At 42.6% G+C, this 25,581-nt stretch overlaps 1 protein-coding gene across 3 annotated transcripts in view; it reads left to right on the top strand.

The window, feature by feature from the left end:
- add3a (adducin 3 (gamma) a) overlaps positions 1-25,581 on the top strand; it is a 71,358-nt gene that overhangs the window by 29,697 nt on the left and 16,080 nt on the right. For all 3 annotated transcript variants that reach the window (XM_061082709.1, XM_061082716.1, XM_061082700.1), the window contains exons 2-8: positions 4,699-4,936; positions 16,814-16,952; positions 17,652-17,803; positions 18,500-18,580; positions 23,366-23,515; positions 24,059-24,202; positions 24,992-25,090. In XM_061082709.1, coding sequence (XP_060938692.1) covers positions 4,742-4,936; positions 16,814-16,952; positions 17,652-17,803; positions 18,500-18,580; positions 23,366-23,515; positions 24,059-24,202; positions 24,992-25,090 — 960 coding nt within the window. In that variant the 5' untranslated portion in view covers positions 4,699-4,741. The remainder of the gene's footprint in view (positions 1-4,698; positions 4,937-16,813; positions 16,953-17,651; positions 17,804-18,499; positions 18,581-23,365; positions 23,516-24,058; positions 24,203-24,991; positions 25,091-25,581) is intronic.

The raw sequence follows: 25,581 nt of genomic DNA, 5'->3' as shown, positions 1-25,581 counted from the left end.
CGTGCTTTGAAGCTGCCCCCGGGCCAGATGACGGAATGAGGGTTAACCGTGTGGCTGAGTGTTGGTGTCTGCTGCCTGTTGATAAACTGTGTTTGTTGTACCTTTCCACTAAGTTAATATGTAATCTACTGCATGCCATCGAAAGAACACTGACAAACAATGTCAGAAAGGGAGGGTCGGAGAGAGATGTAGGAAACCAGAAAGACGGCACCGCACAGAGAGATGCAGCGACTGACAAATTAACAGTGATTGGCTTCCAGATTATCCGCCTGTCATCAGATGAAGAGAGAGAGTTGTGTGCTGCCTGAGTCGCTGGCTCTAATCCAGCTCCGAATGTCAGAGGACGACTGAGGCTGATGGGGATCACTCTCAGTCTCTGGGGTGAAACACACAGAACGGAGATGGAGGGAAACTAATGGGTGAAATGTGAGAGACTAGAAAGCAGCAGTATTGCCTCACAGATTATTTATCTAAATGTCTAATGCACACAAATGTTTGTTTATGCCACTAAACAATAACAAGTACTTGATAGTTCATATTTATATTTTAAAAAAAATTGGAGGGTATATTGTATGGTTGAAATCATGAGTTTATTAATCAATTGGTTGACAGAAATTAAATTAACATCTTTTTTAATTTTTGATTGTTTAGTTTCTTTTTCAAAACAAAAATCTTTGAAATGTTCTCTTTCTAGCATTTTAATTGTGAGTTCTGCTGCTTTTCTTCATTATATGTGACAGTGAATTAAACATTTTAAACTATTGATCTGTAGGTTGAAGACATCACATTGGGCTTTAGCAAATGTAATCACTATTTCTGACATTTTACAGACCGAATAATGAATTATCTATAGTTTTAAAGACATGAGAAAATATTTGCCAGACTCACCAATAATTTAAATATATAAAAACATTAGGAATGCTACGCTGTATTTTATAAATCTGTACCACGCAATAACGGCCTGTTTTTGCCTGGAGCTTAAGTCCAGTCTAGATGGATGTTAAGTGTTTACGCTATTCCTTAGTTACTGCTAGTAACCAAAAACACGTTAGAGCTCTTTGGTTTACAGCAGTAATTGGTTTTATGATGCTCTTTAAATAACTGTTTATAGTTGAGAAAGTTTTCATGGACAGCCTCCCCACACTTGACAGCGGCTTATATCTGCAGAGCTGCCAAACACGGTGGAGGGAGGGGGTAGGGAGGGAGCTAGGGTCAGTAAAGGTCACGGGGTGAGAGGTCACGCTCACCTTGCCTCAGGCTGCGGTCGCGGTCTAGCGCCACTCGCTAAAACACAGACCGCCTCGTCGATCTGCCACAGAATAACGGCGCTTAAATCAATGACAGCACAGCACAGTGCTCCCAGGCCACTTCTCCAAAGGGCAGAGCAGTGTTGCAAGTTTCCGGTTTGGCCGCTGAACTCAAACTTCTGGAATTGTCGTGGGTTTTTTAATTTGTTTCATTCGAGAAGCGTTTCAAACGAATCGCAGGCGCCCATCTGCCACCACGCGTGAAATTTGAATTGTAAACATTGATACTGTAATACGAGCATCAGATTCCATTCTGACTCAGATTAGTCGTGCGCTCTCGGACATGCACACAACCACACACCCACACAACCACTATCACCCCACACCCCCCCTCTCACCCTCTCATACCTCCCAACCGCCGACCCCTCTGGATGAGACCAGGCCAGGAGGTTTCGGGACGGGGACAATGATCTATTGACAAAGTTGTGTGTCTTGTGACAGAGCAGTGATTGGGCGGTGAACTGAGAGGCTGGGTTTGGAGCTGGGAGGGGAGGGCGGGGGGGGAGTTACTGTATTTTGGTGAGACTCCAGCTGGCCATGCAGAATTCCACTCATACACAAAATTTCAGGCCTGAGCTCAAGCTGTCAGTCACAGATTCTTAGATGTATTTTTGATTTGAGTAAGTTTCATTTACTTTAAAGATCCTGGCACCGGATCATCAAGTCAGTGCAGCCACATGTCTGCCTTCTTTTTTATAATGCATTCTGCCCTCAGATTTACAGTGCATCTCAATACAACCTCCAATTACTGTGACTATGGTCGAGAGAAAAAAAACAAAGCAGAATAGTCCCAGAGGCGCAGGAGGACGGATTCAATATCAGGTTACATAACTCTGTGCTGCCCAGCTGCCTTCAATTAAAGAGGATTTTTCATGCGGCTTTTATTCATTTCCACAATATAAATCACAGCTTTAGTAGAAGGATCAGGTCGAGAAGGAGAGGCTTCCTGTTTCTTCCAGATAGCACCATAGAGAAAGGGCTGGTAGTCTGAATGAATACTTTTGCATTTTAAAGTACGTTTTACATAAGGTTGCGCTTTGTATAAAATGTTTAACTCTTTCTTTGACTTGCAACATCTTAACAATACAAACACAAAGAGGGGTTGCCGGAGGGTCGGCAGGTCAAGTTCACGGTGGAAATGAGGGAAATATAGTTGTGAAAAGTGATGGATGAACACACTGAACTACCACTGAACTCTGAGCAAGGCACTAAACACCCGAGGAAGCACCAGTGGTCATATAAGAGTACAACTAAGGTCTGAATGTTTGACTCCTCATCATCTGAGAAATATCATAAAAAAACATCTAATAAATTAGATCACGTTTAAGTTGAAGTTAGGCAATGTAGTAAAAATTTAGCCATTTGCTGCCTCACTGCTAAACACTGATCCAAATCATGACTGTTTGCTGTCCTGGCTCCTAAATGGTGGAATGAGCTCCCCATCGACATCCGGACAGAAGACAGTTTACAAATCTTCCACCGCAAACTAAAAACATACCTCTTCCGACTATACCTTGAATTAAAAAAATATATACTAACAATTTTGAACCTTACAATTTAGTAGCACTTAAATGGCACTAATTTATAGCACTTTGTAGTTTTGCTTTATTTTTGAGGAAATTGTACTTTCTTGATTCTTGTTGTTCTGGGTTTGTCCCCTCACGGTTGAATGCACTTATTATAAGTCGCTCTGGATAAAAGCGTCAGCTAAATGAAATGTAATGTCATGTATTGTATTAAGTGTTGAATGTTTTTTAGTTTTTTTACATATTTACTACAGTAGCAGCACTTTACATGTATCAAATCTCAACAAAGTGTTTTTATTCCACTGGAACACGTGAAGAGAAACCCCCCCAAAAAAACTGCTCATGCCCGGGTTCATCCCCTAAGAAGGATTTCTTTAAACTGTCTGTTTGTTTGTTCTGAGGATGTCTCTTCTCTTCACTTATCGGTGTGTAGCTGCTCTAATCTCCGCCATCTTTCTGAGTGCCATTTGACCCGACTGAGTAGCTTAGCAGCATGTGTCAAACCAAATCACCTCTCACGCCCCCTGTTTCCCACAAGTCAACAGCAGTGAAGGTTATAAGTAGAGAAGAGGCCGATCCTGGCGTAGTAACCCCGACATTTTTCGAGCCGCCTCTTGTCATATGACTTCTGAAAGCCGCGGGGATCCCTTGTTCTTAAATGATCTCTTTCTCTCTCTCTCTCTCTCTCTCTGATTCCTCTAAGAGACACCATCTGGTGGAGATCCCATAAGTCCCGCCCTCTCCCTAATACATCACCAGCTTATGGTCCACTACCACAACTTTAGCCGCACTGCAAAGAATGCTGCAAAATACAGTTTTACACGTTCAGTCTTTCTCCTCCTGTGAATCAATCTGTGTTTCATTCACATAGGAGGATAAGAGCTCGTATCATGATGAAAACAGAACCTTCTTGGCAGAGGTTGTTATAGTCGTTATCCACTGAAAAGAAAAATAGTGGTTCCCAGTTTGTGTTGTTGTTTTGTGCTTCATTGTCAGATTCCTCTTAAATTTATTTAGCCTCACGTTTCCCCCCCCCCCCGAGTCTTTTGAAAACATAATAAACTTGATGTATTTCCTTCATTTAGTTATTGGCTGTGTCCCTTGGCAGGACAACAAGGCGTTGAAAGGGTCGGTCACGATCCTTGATTTCACTGTAACAATCTGCGTCCTGAGAAATGTCTGTTGCTCTGCCAGCTGACCTGAGAATGAACAGTGGGAGTAAACCAGCTCACCAGTCAAGGCCTGCATGTTCCACACAAAACCTCCTGTCATTCTTCTCCGCTTTGTTGGGAGGTGTGTCACAGTGACCTGGCTAATGCCTGTGTGCAGTTGAGGGTGTATACAGAGGGACACAGTTTGCAAAACTGTAAAGCCAGGACTGTATAGAAACCTGGTTTAATATATATTAATATCTCAAACCAAAGCACAGCAACTCCGTCATGTCCGCTAATGAAACTAATATCCTTTTCTTTATTTGTCAGTAGATTATAAATGCAGGTCTTCTTCACTTTTGTTAAAACAGTGACCAAATCTTTTTTTTATTCTACATATCAGGGATGTGTTTGTCAGTGAAGACACTTAAAAGGCAGAAATCAAATTATACTATACTATAAAAATACACATGTTTTTTTCCCTAGCATTTTGCCTCTACAAGCAAATCTGTTTTGCATCTCGGTCGCTGCTTTATTTCCTGTAACATTGAATCCTTGTGCATGCCGTTCTGTGCTGTTCTCAACCTGTTTTTGTGCTAGGAAAACATCTGAGCACATGTTTTTTTTTAAATGGTCGATACAACCCTTTTTCCTCTTTCAAATGAAATGATTCCTGTTCTAACATGTACACCTCCCTGCTTTCTTTCTCCTCAGGTAGAGTCAGAGCCATTGACTGAGTGAGCGAGGTGAAGCAGGCATGAGTGCGGACAGCCATCAGGAGGTGGTGACCACTCCTCCTCCGCCTGGGGGAGGGACCAAGGAGCGCTACTTCGATCGGGTCAACGTCAATGATCCCGAATACATCAGGGCCCGGAACATGTCGCCCGACCTGCGGCAGGACTTCAACGTTCTGGAGCAGAAGAAACGTGTCACACAGATACTACAGAGCCCAGTAAGTGAAATACAGAAAAGAGAATATGCACAGGCCAGAGAATATTCATTTAGACCTGTATACAGAGTTGTACACCGATTACTTTTATTGAGCCGTCGTGTCGTCCAGCTCTTTATACAGTCACTGGTCCTGAGAGGTGGATGGGACTGATCACAGATGGTTCTCCTTATGGAATGTTGATCATATATCAAATATGTGGTTAATACATTTTTTTTTTAAATGGGCAAACCAGCTAAAAAGGTGATTAACTCCTCTCCCTTTGCTGTTGTACTACATTGCAGTAGAGAAGTTTGCCTCTCTGTTTTTTGTTCGACATCATAAAAGCACCGACAACTGTTGTTTTGCCAAATTAGCGCGTTCACCTGGACGTGTTGTTTCCATCACTGCTGATAGGAGCCGGATTCCAATTAAAACCTGTGTTTGCTGATAAGTCATTTGACCTGGAAGTGAATGAAGATTGAAGTTATTCCCATTGCAGTTGGATGTAAGCAAATTTTAGTGGGTTTAATGGCTTAAATGTGTCTGTTTATCATTCTTTGTCCTTGTGATAGACTGGCATCTTATCCAGTGTTCCACAACTGTCACTGAATACATGCTGGCGTTGGCACTAGTTTCCCACAGTTCTGAGCAGGATCAACTTGATAATTATTCAAAAGTACCTGATACTTTTGCAAAGAAGTTTAAGAGGAACACTATCAAGATTACACAAGACCCGATGGAGAACATTTCACCTTACCGACTAACAATCTGTGAAATCACTTCCCGTTTTTCTCTTTCCGACGGTTATTATTCCCCAATCAAGTGATTTCTAAACAAGCCACAGCAGTGAGTGCATCACACGTGCTTGTGTGTTTGTGTTGATGTTGTGACACTGGCCAAAGCCACTCAGCAGTCAGCCGGCCGCTAACATCCTGATATAACCACCAGCTGCCGCGCCCTGGCTCAGGCTGACTGCCGGTGCTCTCCCAGTGCCCTCCAGGCCAGAGGCTCCCATGCTCGGTCAGGTTTTGCTGAAGTAAACAACTCGGCGAGCATGGGGCCAACTTCAGCCAACTCAAGTACTGTTGTTGTTTGATTCTCTTTGCCCGGAGGTCTGAATTCTTGAGAATTACAGTTGCTCCACTAGCCAAGCCTGATAGAAGTTTTGAAGGTACAGTTACAGGTCCGCTGGGGCGACACATACTAACTGTTTAGGCACTTGAGGTATTGTACAAAACAAGGGGATATTGTGTCCTTGCTGTAGGTTTGTTGTTGGCTGCAACTTCTGCAAGGATCCGAATGTAGTGCAAAGGTTGTGATTAAAACCAGGAGAAGCTCAGAGAGAGGCCGAGCTACATCAACACTCAAACATCAAACTATACACGACAATGTAGGACTTCACAAAGAATCTCATCATGTACCATATAGATGTTTTACTTCTGGATCAATTTGTTTCCATCTACCACCTAAATGCATTTCATCCCCATCTGGCAGTTAGCATCTAACTGTGTAACTGTGGTAATCATAGTCGGAGACAAAGTCATGGCGAACGTAATGTCAACACAGCGCTGTCCTGTCTTGCTGTTTTCTTGCTTGTGTCCTCTGAGCAGTTGCGTCACCATGTGTGGATATTTTACAACAAGCCCTCCACTTCCACAGTATGAGGAGTATTTACTCTGCACTATTGGCACAGGGCTGGTCTCTTGACTGAGGGAGTGTTCTCACTGTTAACTATGGTGTTGTACGTTTCTAGATACGGCGTGTGTGTGTGTGTGTCTCTCTGTCTGTATTTGTCCATATCCATTTGTAGGTTGATTTACGTTGAAGTGACACTTTGATGGTTTTAGAGTCAGCAGTGACATTTATTAGAGCTGTAAGGATTCTCAAACCGAAACCAAAATCCGATCCAAACGACCACAGTTTTGGTTCGCAATAGAAAAAGACGGAACTGCGAAACACCTCCCTGCCCAATCCCACACGCTGCCACAGCAGCTTGTGCAGCCTGTCGCGTGTGTGCGTTTGTGTTCATTCACGCTACAATCCAATCACAGCCAAGCGTAATCTGAAACAACACAAAGAAGTGACTAGTGAATCAGAACAATGAGTTGGGAGGTCAAAGAGGATTGTCTGTTTTACCTTTAAAAAGCCTGGAAAAGATATTTTTTTTTTGTTATTTTTGTTCATGTATTTTTTTGTGTTGTCGAATTCCAACATGTTCTATTAGCCGTTTTCAGACATGACCTCCAGGTAAGGGGGAGGTTCTCTGCACAAATGCGTTCACAACAGCATCAAATCCTCTGCGTACTCAGGCGAGAGCATTCAGTGCAGCAGACCGAGACAGGAAGTGACGTATAAACTCCGCTGTGTAGATCACTCGATCATGTTTACAGCATCCCAACACCGTTGTCAGCTACACGCTTTTTTACCGGGAGATATTTGTTTTCTTTTTGTTTTTTCATTTTTGTGTCGTGTGTTACAAGCGTCATCAAGCAACCCTCACCCAGTCGCGGTAAATGCTTCGGGGGAACCCCTGCTGTGTTTTCACATCGACTTCTACTGGATTTCTACGGACTTTATACAAGGAGGTCAGGCGGATAAAGTCTGTAGGAACTGTGCAGCGTCTCACTCTGACATTTGCATTCACTCATGCGCCTCCCGAGGAGAAAATACAGAGGATCTGCAGAGTCCAGTGCATGTCTGAAAGCAGCTTCATGTTGTTGTCTTCACTGTTCCAAATGTTGGTGTTTCAATAAAACCCACACATCCCCCCCACCCCACCCCACGCTTTCTCTTACACACCCACTATTCACCCCCTTAAAATAAAATCGAGGTATGAACGAAACCAGGGCTCAAAAACGAAGGTCCAAACTGAACGGTGGATTTGGAGAATCGTTACAGCTCTAATATCAGTGGTACAGTCTGGTAACGGATCAGGTCAGGTGCTGCTGCAGCAATGAATGTCATGAATGAAATGTTCCTCACAAGTACAGTAACACAAGTCTGGAATTGTGTGTGTGTGTGCGTGTGTGTGTGGTATTTGTTAGTGGCGGCGCTGTGGTTTCTTTTTTTAGCTTTAAATGTGATCCACATTCTGCACATGCCCAGTGTGGTTTCCTTGGCACACAACGTTTTTTGCACCAGATGTCTGGAGGGGCAGGAGCTTGGTGCCGCTGATGCAGGTTTCCACTTGATCCTCTGTGTGTATGTGTGTGTCCTTGTGTGTTTGTGTGTGATTAAGTACCACAAGTGCAGTTCGGGGTGAGCAAATGAATGAGCACATTAAAGGGCTCTTCTCTATGCAGACTGCAGTGCACTGCTGGGCCCCCCCCGCTGGAGCGTCTGGACCCGACCATCACTGGTGTGTTCTGCGGTGTGTCTCACACAGCTGGCTGCAGTTTGTCCTTATCAGCTGCAGTTCATGGTGAAAAGAAGCAGAGGCAGTCAGAGAGAGAGAGAGAGAGAGAGCTGTCTGACTGTTCAGCCTCACTCACGTCCCCCCCCCCGGCTCCACTCAATGTTTTAACGACTTTCAGCTCGTTCGATGGTTTTGGTTTTGAGACCTGCAATTTGGGTCCAGTGTCACGGGTCTCAACGGCTTGTTTTCAAGACGCATAAGGCAGCTGTTGTCATAAAAAAAATAGATCTCAGTAGAGTGCATCCAGGCTAGATCTAAATCTTCACTTGGATCGTCACCAAATTGTACTCACTCATCAGCCCCCTGAACATATTCGTTTTTTCTTCATCAAAATCCATGAATTAATTTCAGGGAAATCAGTTAAAATCTTTCTCCAGATCCAGTCAAAATGTAACGGGTTCTTTCTTGGCCCATGTCCCATCTTTCCACCAAGTTTAATGGAAATCTGTTTAGTAGTTCTTGTGTTATCCTGCTGACAAAGAAACAAAGCAACCAAAGGTGCAAAACCTGAATCTCATTGGCGGAGGTAAAAACTGTTATGTTTGTCATGTATTTCCCCTCTATTATGTTCGTTATGGTAAAAGGAAGTGATCCCTTTGACCCCTTACCTTCGACCAAGGGTCACGCAGGGGATTTGTGGGAGTTCCGGTGCGGGACTTGTTATGGCAGTCTCCATGTATTGAGAGTGATCAATAAACGGTGAATATAATAAACGTCGTGTTTATTACGATTAACAAAAACCTCTAAAAACCAAACTGGGACCAAACAGAACTAAAAGAGAAGAGAAACATTGGAATCATCACCAGGTTGAGCTGTGTCTGCCTGATGTGTAGGCAGCTGCTTGCCGCCGCTAGCTGCACAAATATTGATGAATTTGATGAGATGTCATATTCTGGCCTCAGGACAGTCGGACGCTGGAAGACGCTGCCTGTGTCTCACTTGCTGTCACGTTTACTATGAAGCTCAATGTGGTTTTGAACGTGGGCCAATCAGCTCTCTGCAGGCAGTCACAGGTGGCTCCTCCCCGCGGGCCGCAGATAGTTCTGCAGCCCTCTCATCAGGACGGTCGGTTTACTCACACTCAACTACGACAACAACAATAACAAGCTGAGCACCAGCTGAGCAGGACACGTGCGCTCGATCCACCTCGTCTCTCCCTCTCTCTCTCTCTCTCTTTCTTCCTCTCCTGTCGTTTCTATTTCCTGCCGTTCCGCCGAGTTCAACCGCACACAACACAAACAACATGCATGTCAACAGCTGGACGTCCACACATGTCTCTCGCTCTCTCGCTCTCTCTCTCTCGCTCTCTCTACCCCTCCGTTTGTTTTGATTCCAGTGTTATGGGACTAGCGGCGGCTCCAGATTACATGGTTTCCAGCGCTCAGATGGCAGGTTGTATTTAAAGTCGGACCAATATAGAGCAGGCGGGACTGAGTCAACTGAGCTGACTTCATCCACTCGCCTCGTTCATGCAGCTGTGTTTACCTTTAAAAGTCGAAGGACAGCTCAAGGTCGAAGCCCTTAAGTCCTTTTTCGTCCCGCGAGGCTGCATGGACAGAGTCTCAGCTCACATAAAACTTAATAAATACATGTTCGGCACAAGAGAATGATCACATCTTTTTTATAGAAATTATACAAACAAAATCCTCAAGGTTCTGGAGGCAGTTAGTGACCATTAAACACAGAGGGAAATTGTCATGTAAAAAGAAATTAAGTGTATGGTTCCTTTAATAATACAGAACATTTACTTGCCGCACTTCATTTTTTTTATTTGTATTACTTTAATTCACATGACGAAGGAGGAGGAGAGGAGACTGGGTTTTTAAGTCAGCGATCATAACAAGTCTTTTGTGTTGAAATTTGCCTTCAGGTGATGTGTGAGCTGCTTTTCTTTTGCCATTTCTTCTAGAGACTGAGCTTGGATTCAGCTCTCGGCCAAGTCTCATGATGACACGGTTTTTAAATCGTGATATATTCATTTGTTACTGTCTAATTCTGCATTCTGGAGTTCTGCGTGTCTCCTATTTGCCCCAAAGGGTCAAGAGGTCAAAAACTCTCTGAGGCTCGAGATTCAATCAGATGAAATTTAATTTCCGTTTCACTTCCACATGCTCAGTCTTTCAGTCTCCTGCACTTCTCTGTTCCTTCTCCAGCATGTGACACATTTTGTTCATCATCCACTGAAATGATTTCCCGATACCAAGTGCTACATTTGCTCAGCCTCATTTGCACTTAAGGCCTCCGAGTCTCCTCTTCCCTCTCAGTTGCCAGAAATCACCAGTGGATAATTTATGGTGCAGTGGCGGCTTCTGTCGAGGACTCTCTGGTGTCGGGTAAATGTCAGGGCTGCTCTCTGCTATGTTTTCCTTTTTTTCTTTCTAAAAGCCCTTTTGGTTCATTTGATGGAACATTAGAGGCTGAACTCACTCCAGAGGCTCTTTAATACCACGTCTCTCCCCTCAGAGCTATGTCTCTGTTTAACTTTGGCATTTCACGACATATCTTGGGAGCTGGATTTAGCAAAACCAGCGGCAGTGCTCTCAGGGTTAGAGGTTAGAAATGTTACCGAGGTCCACTTCACCTCAAGAGGAGAGGCCAGGAGTCAGAGGAATGCCCTTTGTAAGGAGGTTATAAGCTTTGAACTATTCTCCATCTGTCTCCAAAGCATGCATGACTCCAGCTGATCTGACAGGTGCTCTTTAGTGGTCTGCTAATTTGCCTAAATGCTTGAGGAATAAACTAAAATCATTATTTTAGTGTTTCTTCCCCTGGATGTCGGCTCTATTACTTGTGACTCCTCCGATCTTGTCTTTTATACTTGAACCTGAAATAAAAGTATTGTGTCAATAAGAAAAATAAATCTAATGAAAGACTTCCTGTTGAAACTCGTACATGAAAATATTTGCAATATTTGCCGGTCTAAAATGTCGTATCAGTATCGACCATGACGTGACCAAACCACAGGAGATACAGATACACTTTCTTATCACTTTTAAAGAAAGCCATCGTTGTAAATTATCTTTCGGTTCAATCTGTTCTGTCATGGTGAACACGTGCATGTCTCAGCATGCAGGGTAGGGAGTTTATTTAGGGTAGGGAGACATTGCAGTCGGGGACCAATTTGACTGTAGCACCCTCTGAGGTTGGGTGGGTGGGGGTCAATAGCACTCGGAGGCTTGCAGACAGGCACTCTGCTTCTTTGCAGCACTGTCACGTGGGCTGCTTGAAAGAAAAGCATTGTGATGACATAACTGAGGGGAGGCTGAAATTACAGGCCTCACCTGGTGTGTTTCTTTTTCTTTTAGAATAACAGGAGTGTGTATTTGCCTTTTATCGGTGTGTTTGAAGAGGTTGTATTCAATTCATTTATTTTATTTTACCTGTAGAGGTGAATGGAACTCATCACTAAGACGACCTTATGATGCAGGTCACCATGTGCTACCATGTGAACAGAGTTTTGAATGTTGTAGGAGGCAATGACACCAAAACACATGCGCATATAAGACGAAAACAATAACCGAATTTAAAAAATGTCCGTAACTGAAATCTGCTGTAATGAGACAGTTGACATCATACTACTGAGCTTGTGATGCAATGATGAAACTGGGAGTACCGCACAATTCTTGTGATCAGGCAAAACGAACCAATGTGTAGTATCGTCCTTGGCCCAACCAAGATATAAAAAGTCCTGCCTTCCTTTCCCACAGGATGACGTGCACCAGTGTGAACCTGAATGTGCAACAATAACTGCAGCAGAAACAAGGGAATCACAACAAAAGGAAACTTCTCTGGAAGTGCGATGATGACACAAGTTCTTGGAAGACAAGAAACTTCCTGTTATAGTAAGAGGGCGGAGGAAACTCTCCATTGTCCCCCAGAGAGAGAATCGAGTGACCTTTAAGATGCATGTGAACAAGTCTTTTTGTTCACCATGCACCAAGCATTGAGGTGGCGATGACACACTTGTATCAGGTCACATCGGCCCTGATTCAATGTCCTGAAGTGAGAAATGAATCCTGGAGCTTGTCAGATCACTCAGGTTGTCCAGTGGAGGAAACACGGAATTCAATGATCCCCACAAGAACCAATAATGTAACAAGGACCTAGATTTAAGATAAAGAACATCTGAAACCTTTCATAGCCACGTTTCTATTCTCTCTCCAGTCTCAGGCTTGGACTTCTCCACTGAGTAGTTGGATAAGCTCCAGACAGCAGGGCGACTTAATACCATCAAGACTGCCGCAGTTTCATTTTAAAAGATTAGCTTTTGTCATTTCAGAGCAGCCATGGAAATATTTCCACATTTCTCTGATTGGACAATCATTTTTTTACCAGCGCTAAGTGGATAGACCTGCTCTACCTGGTTGTCAGTCATTATAATCTGGCAGAGCAGAGGTAATTGAGCTGTAACAATGTAATGTCCTTTTTTTGTGTCCAGACTTCCTGTCTCCGTTGCAGTGTGCCTGTGATTTTGAAAAGCCAAGAAGCCACGCCCCCCCGCAGCAGCTAAAAAACAAACTTGACATGTGATGTTGTTTTCACTGCTGCATGTTTCGTCTAAATATTAATGATACGATCCACTTTGGGTCCCAGGATCTTTTTCGATGATGGGAATCAAATCCCTGCTGTCATAATCTTCTTGGGAACACACACACATACTGTAGAGCAGATGCCTGCTGTTGTGTGTGTGTGTGTGTGTGTGTGTGTGTGTGTGTGTGTGTGTGTGTGTGTGTGTGTGTGTGTGTGTGTGTGTGTGTGTGTGTGTGTGTGTGTGTGTCTGTGTCTGTGTGTGTGTGGGTGTGTGTGTGTGTGTGTGTGTGTGTCTGTGTGTGTGTGCGTGTGTGTGTGCGTGCTCATGTGCTTTTTAATAGGTTTTATTCCAAAACACCACAGTCCAGTGTGTGGACAGCTGCCTAAAGGAGTGTCTGATACTGATAACGTCTGATTGAACCAATGTGTGAATAAAGGCCGTCATTGTGCAGAGAATTGCATCGAGCGTGTGGGGCGTATTTATGGCGTTTCTATATTGCCTCCTCTAGTCCAGTAGGTGTGTACATGTCCCACACAGATGATCTACAGCTGTGTGCTGCATGTAATCTGATAAAGGGCCTGATTCTATAGACACTGCTGGGACCTCATGTGTCCAAATGTTTCAGTCAAGTCAGTGTCACAGTTTGGTAAAGTGGGTCCAATCAGAATCAGAAGGTATTTATTGCCAATTAGGTTTACACCTACCTGGAATTTGCTCTGGTTATTGGTGCATACAATGAACATAGAAACATAAAAACACCAAAAATCAACACACATAAGAAAAACAATGAAAAACAATATATATTTACTCACTATTGACTTCTTGTTTACTCACTTTTACTAATATTTATACAAAGTGACATTAATTTAGACATAAACATATCTATATAAAAATATATAAAAGATAAAAGATACAAAAAGTGAAGTAAAAAGTGAAATGCAACATGCAAAACTGTGAACAGTGTCAAATTGCAATATGCAATGTAATGTAGTATAATATAATATGTGTTAATTTAACACATCCTTGAGGTGTGGGGGCTGAATAAAAGTCCAGGTCAGGTGGGGGTCCCGGGCCTTGTTGATAAGGCCAACTGCAGCCGGGAAGAAGCTGGTCTCATGGCGGGCGGTTTTAGTCCTGATGGACCGCAGCCATCGCCAGTGTCAGGGTGACGCAACAAGAACTCTGACCTCCGCCGTCAGACATCCGCAGCAGGCCAGTTTCCAGAGGAAAATGGCCATTAGGGATAAAGGAAAGTCTGACCGGGGTTCAGATCCAGCAGCCTCGCAGGACTGCATGTGTCCTGACACAGGGGGTGGAGTCATGGGTTGCTCCAGTTTTAACAAAACACCCCCACATGGGCATCAAACCAAAGGCCCCCCCACGCCATCCGGGTATCGCTAATGGATCGTCCCTCGGGAGGCTTGAGGGAACATTAGGGGCAAAGACAAGAGGCAGTTATGGGTCAGAGATGTTTTTGTGCAGACACAGCTCTAATGGGAATGTGTTGACTGGTGCATAAGCACTGACATGAAGTAAACGGATGAATATTTGATGTCGCCCTGTTAGAGGAGTCATCACATGGAAACAATGTCATGGCCTGTTTTCACTCTCATGCTGTTCTGAATTTGTTGGGGCTGGAAGACCGAAAGTTTGACCAGATGGTGAAGATTAAACTTTCATTAAACTGGAAAGATTGAGTCATTGTTGCTTGAGACAAAAAGAAGTCTGAGTCATGAATACAGACCAAAAATGTAAATGCCAGAAGAGCAGGTTTTAAGTCAGAGAATATTAAGACGCAACATGGAAAGTTTGATGATGATATGAAGGATAGTTTTGGGCACTTTGAGTTTCAATGATGACAGAAATCAAGCATGTAATGGAAGAGAGAGCAGGGAAGACGTTCAGTGAAGGGCCGTCATAGATATCGACTTCATGGGTTTTCACTGAGATGTGTATTAATAGGGCTCTTTCAATGATCTGATTGTCCACAAGTCGCAAGTTGAGGTGCTCCTATGTCCCAGCTTCGAATCGGGCTGTGGACTTTTCCTTCTCTTCATCATGTCCCATCAATGTAAATTTTGCACCATAAGTAGCAGATATATGCAGGTTTTTTAACAGCTGGTAAATCCACTAATAATAGGCGATTGACTCATTTGCCATTGCCAGTAGGGTAAGGGAGTCTGCACCAAAAACTGAGGCGCTCTCACCTATTTTGCCAAATTCACAAGTTCACCTTGGTGTCACGTTTCCATCACTTCCCATTGGAGCTGATTAAATCCTGTGTCTTCTGCAGAGTAATTCAATTTAGGACTGGATGCTGATTGCGTCCGTTCCCATTGCTAACAATGCAGCCAGCTGTTATTGGGTTTCTTGACCAGTGGAAAAGAGGCCACTTTCAGATTAAGGCATAATATGTCCCGATATAGAATTACTTTAAAATGTTTGACAGTTTAATATGCTTTCTCTTGCTGTAATGAGAACATATCCAGCTTTCAAAATGTGGCTTATGTGCATACATGCAGTTTATACATTATATACATGCACAGTATGTCTGCGTGTTGAAATCCTCTGCACTGGTCACAGCTTTAATTGCATTAGCCTTTCAGAGAGAGGTGAGTGTGCCCCCTGAGATTATCAGGAGCTACAGACACTCGGTACAACCTGGTCTCCTGTTACCTGCTGCAGCTGGGTGAGTGTATGTCATGTCTGCACTAGTTGCACAGCCTGCGATTGCTGTTTGAACATTTGCTTTACGAGCTGCGACCTGATCGTGAACAATTTCTTTGAAGGAAAGTGAAAGCTCCAAATCATACTGTGCTTGACATGGCATAATGCATCCAGCTGGGTGAGTCTTTCTGGTCTTGCATAAGAGCGTATCAGCACATACTGTATTATTGTGTCTGCGGATTCAGCTGATGACTGTGGTCTGGACGTGGACTGGATTATCCACACTCTCTCCCAGTCACTTCCAGTAGCCAATCACAGGGCAGGCTGTGAGCTCGTCAGACAGCCTGTCCTGACTCAGCTCCTTGTGCAGCGAGTCCACAGCGATCCAGCTTCATCCAGTGCCCTGTCGGGACGAGTCACACCGACACCAGAGGAGCGTGTGTAATCTGTGATTAACATGTCCTCCTCATTCTTCCTCTTTATTCGCACTCATCCCGTCTCTCTACATGTTCCCACATCTTCTCACTCTGTCATCGCCGTCCCCACTAATCCCCTGCTCTCGACAGCTCTCTGCTCTTATATGTCCCACCATATTTTTTCATTTGAAGTTGAGGAAATCGTTTCCGCCTGCATTAATGGAAATCCATCCATCTATTATCTGTTATCTGCTGGGCCAAATGTGAGGGACCAGACACTCAGCTGACGTCCTCTGACTTACCGTTAAAAACTTATTTTTATGCCTCTGAGGGTCCATATGTTTATTTGTTTGGAATCACAGCCCCATATATACACTGATACCCACATAATGAAGGATATATTTATTAGGTTGGTTAAATTCTTTCTTCATAGCTGTGCCCATTTATTCATTAAGCCTCCATGACTCAGCTCGCTTTCTTTCTCTCCATCTCTCACTCGCGCCAACACACACACGCACAAACATCTGCAAACTCAGACTGGGCAAAAACAACATCATTTGGTTTTAGTTTAACACTTAGTTCTGTCCTCTTGTGATCAGATCTCTCAGGACGGATGTTAACAGGGCTAGAGACAATCACCCATTCACGCTCACATGTACAACTACATGTAATCTAGAGTCGTCAATTAATCTGCATCTCTTTAGACTGAAGCTGGAGAACTGTGAGAAAACCTGTGCAGACACACAGAGGACATGCAAACGTTGCACTTCTTGATTCAGGAAAATCTGAGGCTTATATTTCTACTTTCTGACACATTGCATCGAGTCTTGTTATTTTCTCTCAACTCTTTCTCTCCTCTTTTATTCCAGGCCTTCAAGGAGGAGTTGGAGGGTCTGATCCAGGAGCAGCAGAGGAAGGGGAACAACCCCTCCGGCCTGCTCGCCCTCAGACAGATCGCAGACTTCTTCATGGCCAGCTCAACGGCTGGTTTCAACACCTCCTCCCTCAGTGAGTGCACACAGTGCTGCATCCCGCTACCCGGGGCAACCGAACCGGGCACTGACATTTAGTAGGAACGCACCACCCTCGCCCAGGGTGCCGCCGTTTTGATCTGCCCTGAAAAAACAAAAGCCTCAGCATCACTATTTGAACAGAGAAGATATGCAAACAGGAGATTTGCGCGCTTAAAGGCACGAATACCCAAAGACAACCCAACCCCAGACTCCGGAAGAGCCGGGCATTTTTCTGGAAGTTTTGATCCTTTGTGAGTTCTATCCAGGAGTCCACATGTGAAGTCTGCTTCCAATCACAGGGCTGGAATGCACAACTAATGCCGAAGTACATGTCAAAGGCAATAGAATAGTTCAGCTCAGCTCTTCCTCTCAAATACCACTGTAATGAGGGAGTCTGAGGGGGCGTGGCAGTGAACCCACTTTCAAAGGAAGGAGTGTTGTTAGAAACATGTCGCTGTGTAAATTAGTAAAAATGTTTGATATGGAGCCAGATGTGTCTCATACAGGAAATTGTTAAATCGCAATCCAGATGTTGTACACTGGTTCTGTGGCAGTCCCGAGCCCTCTGTAGTTTGAAACATTACTAGTGGAAAATGTAATGTGCAACTATAAAAGTGTCTGCACTTGCACAAAAGGGATGATATTGTTTTTCTCTTTTGTAACTCTATTCATTCCTGTCTTTTTTTCCCTCCAGGTCTGGGAATGGTCACTCCCATCAACGACATGTACGGAGTGGAATCCACCACGATGGTGAAAGGCGAGAGGCTGACGCGCTGTAAACTGGCCAGCCTCTACAGACTGGTGGACCTGTTCAGCTGGGCACACTTCGCCAACTCTTATATCACAGTGAGTCAACACAGGAGGAGCCGCAGAGGATTAGAAGAGAGATAATTAAAGTGTGGACAGTTGTGATTTATGGAAACAGTATGAATAGATTATATGATTAGTAAATGATTGATTTAATGAGATTTTATCTGAGATTTGTCTTGTATTTCCATGTTAGACCTACCAGGTTATTCTTCTTTTGACTGATATAGTTACATTATACAGTATCTCCAGCATTGAAAACATTAGACATGTCTACACAGACTACAATGTTCTAATATTAAGACAATAGCCTGAATAAGACACTGTAAACAGGATTTTCTGATTAAGGTCATAGTCGGAATATACAATAATCAAATTAAGATATGAGAAGTATTCTAATCAGTTGCATTATGTAGACATTTATATGATTAAATCTTATTCTAACATCCCATTAGAATTTTCACTGTTTTGTGGCGACATCAACACAGGATGTTAACAATAAGTTGGGATTTGACTATGCTCTGTAACAGGGATATGAATAGAATTTTCTATCAGCAACTCACATAAGCACCATAATCAAAATAATGTCTAATTCAAAATAGGTTCAGTAGTCGGAATATTGGTGTTCATGTAAATACAGTCACTGCCTCATTCTTCAAAAACAATTCTACCTCAGGTCAGTCACCATTATTCTAACAAAAATGTGATTTAAATTGTTTCCTCTCTCTCTCTAAGGCCCGAGTCAGTAAAGAGCAAGACCACATCCTTATCATCCCGAGAGGTCTGTCTTTCGCTGAGGCATCTGCATCAAACCTGGTAAGTTATATACACAGCCTTAGAAAATATCATTTTACTTCAGAAGTTCAACGGAAACATAAGCACATAAAGTCGAACATTTAACCTACCTAGGTAAAGAGATTATAATTAACATGAAGTTGTTTTTATATATTTAGATTTGCAATAAGTGCAATATTCTGAGTTGGGGGATGAATTTCTTTATATAAAAGAAAGATAAGACTAACGTGTTTATGTAAGTGTGGTGTAGCACAGGAATTGAACCAAAAGCACAGGATTATTAAAAAACAGATTTTTCTTCATAGTCTGGGATTAATATAGTCCAGTGATCGCGTGGTTAAACAGAATCAAATGAAATAGGTTGTAAATATCCTTGACCCTGCATGATGTCTGCCAACAGCACTTAGCATATTAAAGTTTTTGCCTTCAGTGGACAATGCTAATGCTTTTCCACTTTGCTTAATTAGCCATTTACTTCCTTCAATTATCTTCCTGTAGAAACAGCACAGTTCAGTGTTTTAGTCTTCTATAGGCACAAAAGAAAAACTCCTTCCATTTCTCCCGCCTCCTCTCTGAATCCCACTCTGTTTATGTGTTTGTTATGTTGAGTGTCACTGACTGGTCTCATATTGACATTACCAGTAGTCTGACGAGAGCAAACACTTTGGGTGGGTCAGGCTGTTGGTCTCCAGCTTAGGTTCAAAGAGTGCATATGTCGTCACAGCGCTGGGCATATTGTGCTGATAGATGAGTAACAACGTGTGTAATAATCTGCTGACAACCTCATTTCCTTCTGCCTTGCATTTGAACTTCCTCTAATTCAGTTCCTGTTTCCATCTGTTTGTCTGTTTGTCTCTTTATCTTGCCCTCGCTCTACTTTCTCTCCCTGGTTTCCATCTCTGCTTATTCCAATGAGTTCAAAAAGGGAAATAACATAACATAGTATAGACAAATATCCTGATTAAAATAATCACAAATGCTTGCAATGACCAGGCAGGTGAATAGTTCTTTTAAAATACTCTATTTGATTAATATAATCCATGTAATCAGAAATAAAGAAAGCATGACAGGACACTAAAATAATCAATTTAACTTGCCCTGTAGTAATAACATTCTTTGGATGTTCCCTGTGTTACTTGCAGATGTGGTTTCTTTGATAGTTAAAAGGCATTTTTATTTTCATCCACCAAACTAAGCCAAATAACTTCCGCATAATTCAACTTTTATGAATTGTGACATTGCTAAAGTTTACATAATACTTAGATCATATGTCTTTCTCATTTCTTTTCTGTTTGCTTTGTGTTACCTAATTTGCAACACATGTTCAAACACAAATGTTTGTACATCTATCTTAGTGAGGACACTCATTAGAATAATGCTTTCCCTAGCCCCTAATTCTAACCCTAAAACCAAGTCTATTAAAAATGGGTTAGAAAGTGAGGACCGGACAAAATGTCCTCACTCTGTAGGTTGTAGGCTCAAAATGGTCCTCACAAAGATATCTGAAGAGCACCCACACACACCTGTGTTGTGTTGCTGCAGGTGTTGGCTGACAGTGGATGTAGTAGCCGTGCTGCTGACAGACACATTTTACCGTTTGACCTTCCAGAGGTTGTTGGCAGGAACGAAATATTGAAAGAAACTCGGCTGAAGTTCAGCGGGTAACTTCTGCAGGGGTCTGACAACAAAGCCTAATAAAAGTGAGTCAGATTTATTGGCAAGCTATGCTTCTATTAAGAATGAGACTAAGTTACAGAATCTAACCTATTTTGGGCGTAGTAAAGATAAATGTTATGTTTCTATCTTCCAAATAAACTAAAGCAATTATGTGTATAACAATTTGGCTCCAAAGCACAGACCAAAATATATGCTAGTAGCTGCTTAATAGCACATTTTCACCCCCAAGTTATTGTAGCTGTATCTAAAATGACTTAAGTTGTTTAACAGAGTATTTACTATTGTGGGGGAAAAAAATGTAAACCTAACATTAGCATTTTTGTAACATGACTGATTTTCCTGTCCAGAGCTTGTGTTGCTTTGTTGGTCAAGTAAATTGACCAGTTCAGAAGAATTTTGACTGAACTCTTTTATTTGTCTTAGTGTCTGAAAGAATTACTCATCTAGAGCCTTAAATGTCTTAACTACTACAAAACACACATAGTCCAAGTTGAATTGCTCAAAATCAAATAGCCACTTAAAGTACAAACTAGAAGTGTTCTAAGAGAGCGCCACTCAAACAAGGCTTACACCCTACATGCCGTGTTAAAGATAGAAAAAAAATTCTGAATCTGCCCGTTTATAAGAATCCGCTCCAAAAATGAATGGTTTCTTTCTTCGGATCAACCCCCACCCTTCCACTAAGTTTAATGGAAATGGATTCAGTTGTTTTTGAGTAACCCTGCTGTGTGACAGACACACGGCAGTGAAACATAATCTCCTTGTCGGAGTTAATTATACAGTAGATGACAGCGAGATTTGCGCTCAGGTTTTGAATCTTACAGCAACATTATTTAGGAGTATTTATAGTTTGTCCGTCTGGACCGCGTCCATCTTTGCTGTGGTTGTCTGTTTAAGTGCGATCACCACAAACACCGTCACTGCTGGCAGACGGAACAAAACGACGTCGTCTGCGTAGATCTGTCCGATCTCTCTGACTGTGTTTTGGTTGGTTTGTATCGTGATGCCAGTCCCGTCGCCGCTGTTTCTCTCTTATCTCCAGCGGCCTCTTCAGTCACATGGCTCGTAGCTCAAGTGTTTGGACACACATTGATTACCAGGAAGCCGTCCAGAGTAAAGAGTGTTGGAGGTCGTGTCGGGGTCAGCTTGGTGGAGGCTCTGGAGGATCTGAGGAGGGCCCAAGTGCAGTTGTCTTTGGTCAGTTTCCATCTGCCTCTCCCTCTCTCGGTCTCTGTTTGAGCTCTGAGGTGAATTGAGTTCATTTGGTCATTTGAGTTCACGGGGAAATTTAGTTTTGGAGAATTTTGTAGTTTGAGCTTGGTTTTAGTTCAGTTTGACATCGGACTTTGGCTTTAAACATTATCTGAGTAGTGACAGGGCGTGACTTTACATCAGAAGTTAATCCTCAAATTATCCTTAAAGAATTCAGGGATTTCATGTTTCCCTCTCACTATGCCAGGCTTTTTGTTTTTATATAGATGTATTATCACTAACTCAACTACATCAAACCAAGTCACGTTGTAGATTCTCTCGGACGCGGGTCTTGACATGATTTTTTAATATATATTTAATATGTCAGATGTAGGACTGTGTGACTGACAGGCTGCTGTTGGGTGAGGCAGCAGCATTTTGAAGGACGTGACAGGGTGAACTAATACTGTACTAGACATGTGATGTAACCCAATCGATGATCGATCCTCTGACCTTTGACAACGATGGCAGCGTTTAATTACGCTCGGCTGGTGTCATCCTCTTTCCTGTGGTTGGTTAAAGATCAATATACAGTCATTCCACCACACATCCATATGGCTGTAAAAAGCACCACTCCTGGGTTATGAATAGTTTATAGCTGAACATTAATTTAGTGTTAAAAAAAACGGATGGAAAACAAATATGAAAACAAGGAACAGATTAATTAATCATGTGGTTTGAATTAGTTTTAATTATTATTCTTGAGTTTAAATACCATTTGTGTATATGCTAATGAATATGAGGACTAATGACTATTATTAAAAATCATTCAGAAAAGGGCACTTCATATTTTAAGATCTTCCCAGAAATGCCATTTCTCCATATTTTACTTAAAATGAATTTTTCATCTGCAAGATATTTCTAGTGGAGCTGATGCACTAGTTTCATAGGATGCAGGCTGGTTAGGGAATCGGGGGGGGCACACACTCGGGTACATCATCTACTTTAAAAGTTATTTCTGGAAAACAAAACTTGTCTCACAGAGCCGAAGAAATGCTCCAAGTTTAAAAAGTAGGGTCTAATTTCATTTTTTCCTTCATGATGGATGCCTCTTCCTGTTGCGATAGCACAGACTTGTACTTTATATTATGAAAGAGAAATGCGAGCTCGTAGATTCTGGTTCATATCACAGAACATGTGGTTAAAGTGACGTAAATGTTGTACGAGGTCTGCAGGCCAAGATGGATTTTCTGTTAGTTATTTGTTTTTTTTCTGCCAGGACTGACATCTGCACTGGGTTTTGTTATTGCTCTTGCTCCGGGGTTTATGCCTCAGTCTCTTTGTCCAGTTCTCTGTCTTCATTCTCTCTGGATATTCGACTCTCTTCGCTCCAGGTCTTGACCTCCGTTTTTCCCTCCCTCTCTCCTCTCTCCTGTCGTGTAATCTAATAACTGGCTGGTAATGAAGTACTCATAGAAGAGGACGACATGTCCATGTCCCTAACAGTATTATGTTCATCTCCAGTAGAGAAGAGGAATGTTTGTTAATGTGATTTGCGTCTTAACGTGCACTGGTTCTAAATTGTATTTGTGTTTTCTGAGTTAATGTTGGAGGTTATCATCTCTTTGTTTGTGTCTGAGGAGGTGGATCTTGTTGTGTGTCAGTCTCTGGACTTCCTTTATTGCCTGGGCGCATTTGATGAGACCGATATGGGCCTTTTTAGTTTTTCTGAATGTCTTCCTGTGCTCTCTTTCATTCTCGTTATATTCCTCCTCTTGCCTTCTCACGAGAGTCCTCTGATTTATGCTGTTGTAAAACTGCATTAATCCTGTAAAGCTTATACGTGATTGCTTTTGTGTAAAAACTGTTCAGAGATTTACATCCACTAGCTCCAGAAATGCTTAGAACTGACTCCATCTCCTCTCGTTGTTTCCCCAGGTGAAGGTCAACATCATTGGGAATGTGATCGAGCAGGGCTCCACCAACCTGAGGGTGGACCCTGCAGGGTTCAGCCCCCACGCCGCCATCTACTCGATGCGTCCAGACATACGCTGCATCATACACGTGCACACTCCTGCCACGGCTGCAGTAAGTTCACTTAACACTCTGCATTCTTTTTGAGACCTGCACTGCAAGCAAATGTTCAATCCAACCTGTTTATATAAAGGCCTGTAATTATTTGTTTTTTTACAGGGAATCAGCTTTTCGTAGGTTTCCAGATCAGTCACTGCATTTCTCTTCAGGAAATGTAAAAATTACATTTGTGAAATCATATTACTGAACTAGAAGGATACTCGACGGGTGCCTTACATCTCTAAAACTGATTGGCCACTTTGTCATGTGTTGAGATAAGATACATCCGGACCAATTTTCACCAGATCATAGATATTAGCCCTGTTCATATGACCAACCTCTGCATTATATCTTGAGAAATTCACATACATGTTGAACAATATCCTACCACGCAATATGAAGGAAAGTGAAACATTTCCTGGATCCACCCACTGAATGCACCCACGTGAAAATTCAGGGCTACAAACCTGGAGGAATGAAACAGCTTCAATGCAGCTGTCAAAGCCTCTAAATCCTATGATGTCTCTACTCCCTTTTCTCCCTTTGCTGATCATTTAGGTTTCATCTATGAAGTGTGGAATCCTGCCCATTTCCCAGGAGTCTTTGCTCCTGGGTGACATCGCGTACTACAACTATCAGGGCAGCCTGGACGACCAGGAGGAGCGCCGAGACCTGCAGAAGGCTCTAGGGCCGACAACAAAGGTAGGAAAACCAAGAAAATTAGATTTGATTGGATTTGATTTGATTAGATTGCATTTTTTTCAAAGTTTAGCCTGCTCTTGCTAGCTTTTCAAGGATTACCAACCCTAGCTTTAATGTAACAAGCTCCTCACCATCAGTACCTCTAAAACCTTCAGTACCTAAAAAGTTCAATTTTAAACTTATATGTAATTTGTTTAATTTATACTAAAAACTTACACTTACTCTCACTGAAGGAAAAAATTATGAGGAGGAGTGAACATTTCAGAAAATTTAAAAACTATGGGCTCGTAGTTTTAAAAATAATTAAAACGAGTTGTTTTTTTCATCTTGTCCTTGCAGTCAAGAATAAGAGTAATGATCTTATCATCAGGTTGTGGTGTATTTGGAAGGCAACAGCAGCAAGACAGTTGAACCAGCACGTCCTGTTGAAATGTTACCTCCTCCTGGTTTGTCCCAGCCTGTGCTTCACTGGGCGATTGTCTCAGTGTTTGGCTTCTTTTAAAATAATCAATGATTAGTCAGCGATCAACAGAATTTTGATTGGCAAGAATTCAGGGAATTGAAGGGAATTTCATCACTGGCCTGTTGCCAGGTCCTGCCTCCGTCATCCAGTGGCCCAGCCCGTGTTGATAGAATCTATCCGAACAGTTGTTTTGGTTACTAATATATTAAAAGGCTTGGGGCAAAGTTGTTCAGTCACATTAAACTCAGGTTTGGCAGACGGACGTCTCACAATTCAGTTTGATCTGCTGCTGCATGTATATCACTGTTTCTGTGTGTGTGTTGCAGGTGTTGGTGCTGAGGAATCATGGCGCGGTCGCTCTTGGGGAAACAGTTGAAGAGGCCTTTCATCTCATCTACAATGTCCAGTATGCCTGTGAAATCCAGGTACAAACACACACACACACACACACACACACACACACTCATAAACTCAAACTGCATGCTGCTGGTTTTGGGCACCAAGCACATTCAAGCACCTCTCAGGTTCCCCATCACATGAATTAGACCGGCAGGGTGGCAGCTTACCCTCCAAAATGTAATCACTCCACAGCCACTGTCGCACTTTTTTTTTTTAACAACGCTCCAATAGTCATAATCTCTTGTCATGTAGAAAGTGTTGGCTAAACACAGTCTTATAAACAGGCTATTAGGAGGCTGTAGACGGGAGTAAGAAGCTGATGTTGTTGTTGTTGATCCAAAGCAACATTCAGAGAAGAGAAGGATGCTGTTCTCTCTTTTCCTCTGGATGATGGACGGCATTTCAAGTGGCCTGGATCAAGAGGGAGAAATATAAATGAGACCGGTTAATTATTCAGAATTAATTATTAGTTAGTATTAAAGTTGCAGTGTGTAGAATTTAGTGACATAAAGTGGTG

The sequence above is a fragment of the Limanda limanda genome, chromosome 2 (assembly GCF_963576545.1).
Source record: "Limanda limanda chromosome 2, fLimLim1.1, whole genome shotgun sequence".
Classification (NCBI taxonomy): Eukaryota; Metazoa; Chordata; class Actinopteri; order Pleuronectiformes; family Pleuronectidae; genus Limanda; species Limanda limanda.
The sequence above is the reverse complement of the archived record's forward strand: the minus strand, read 5'-3'. Positions and strand labels throughout refer to the sequence as shown.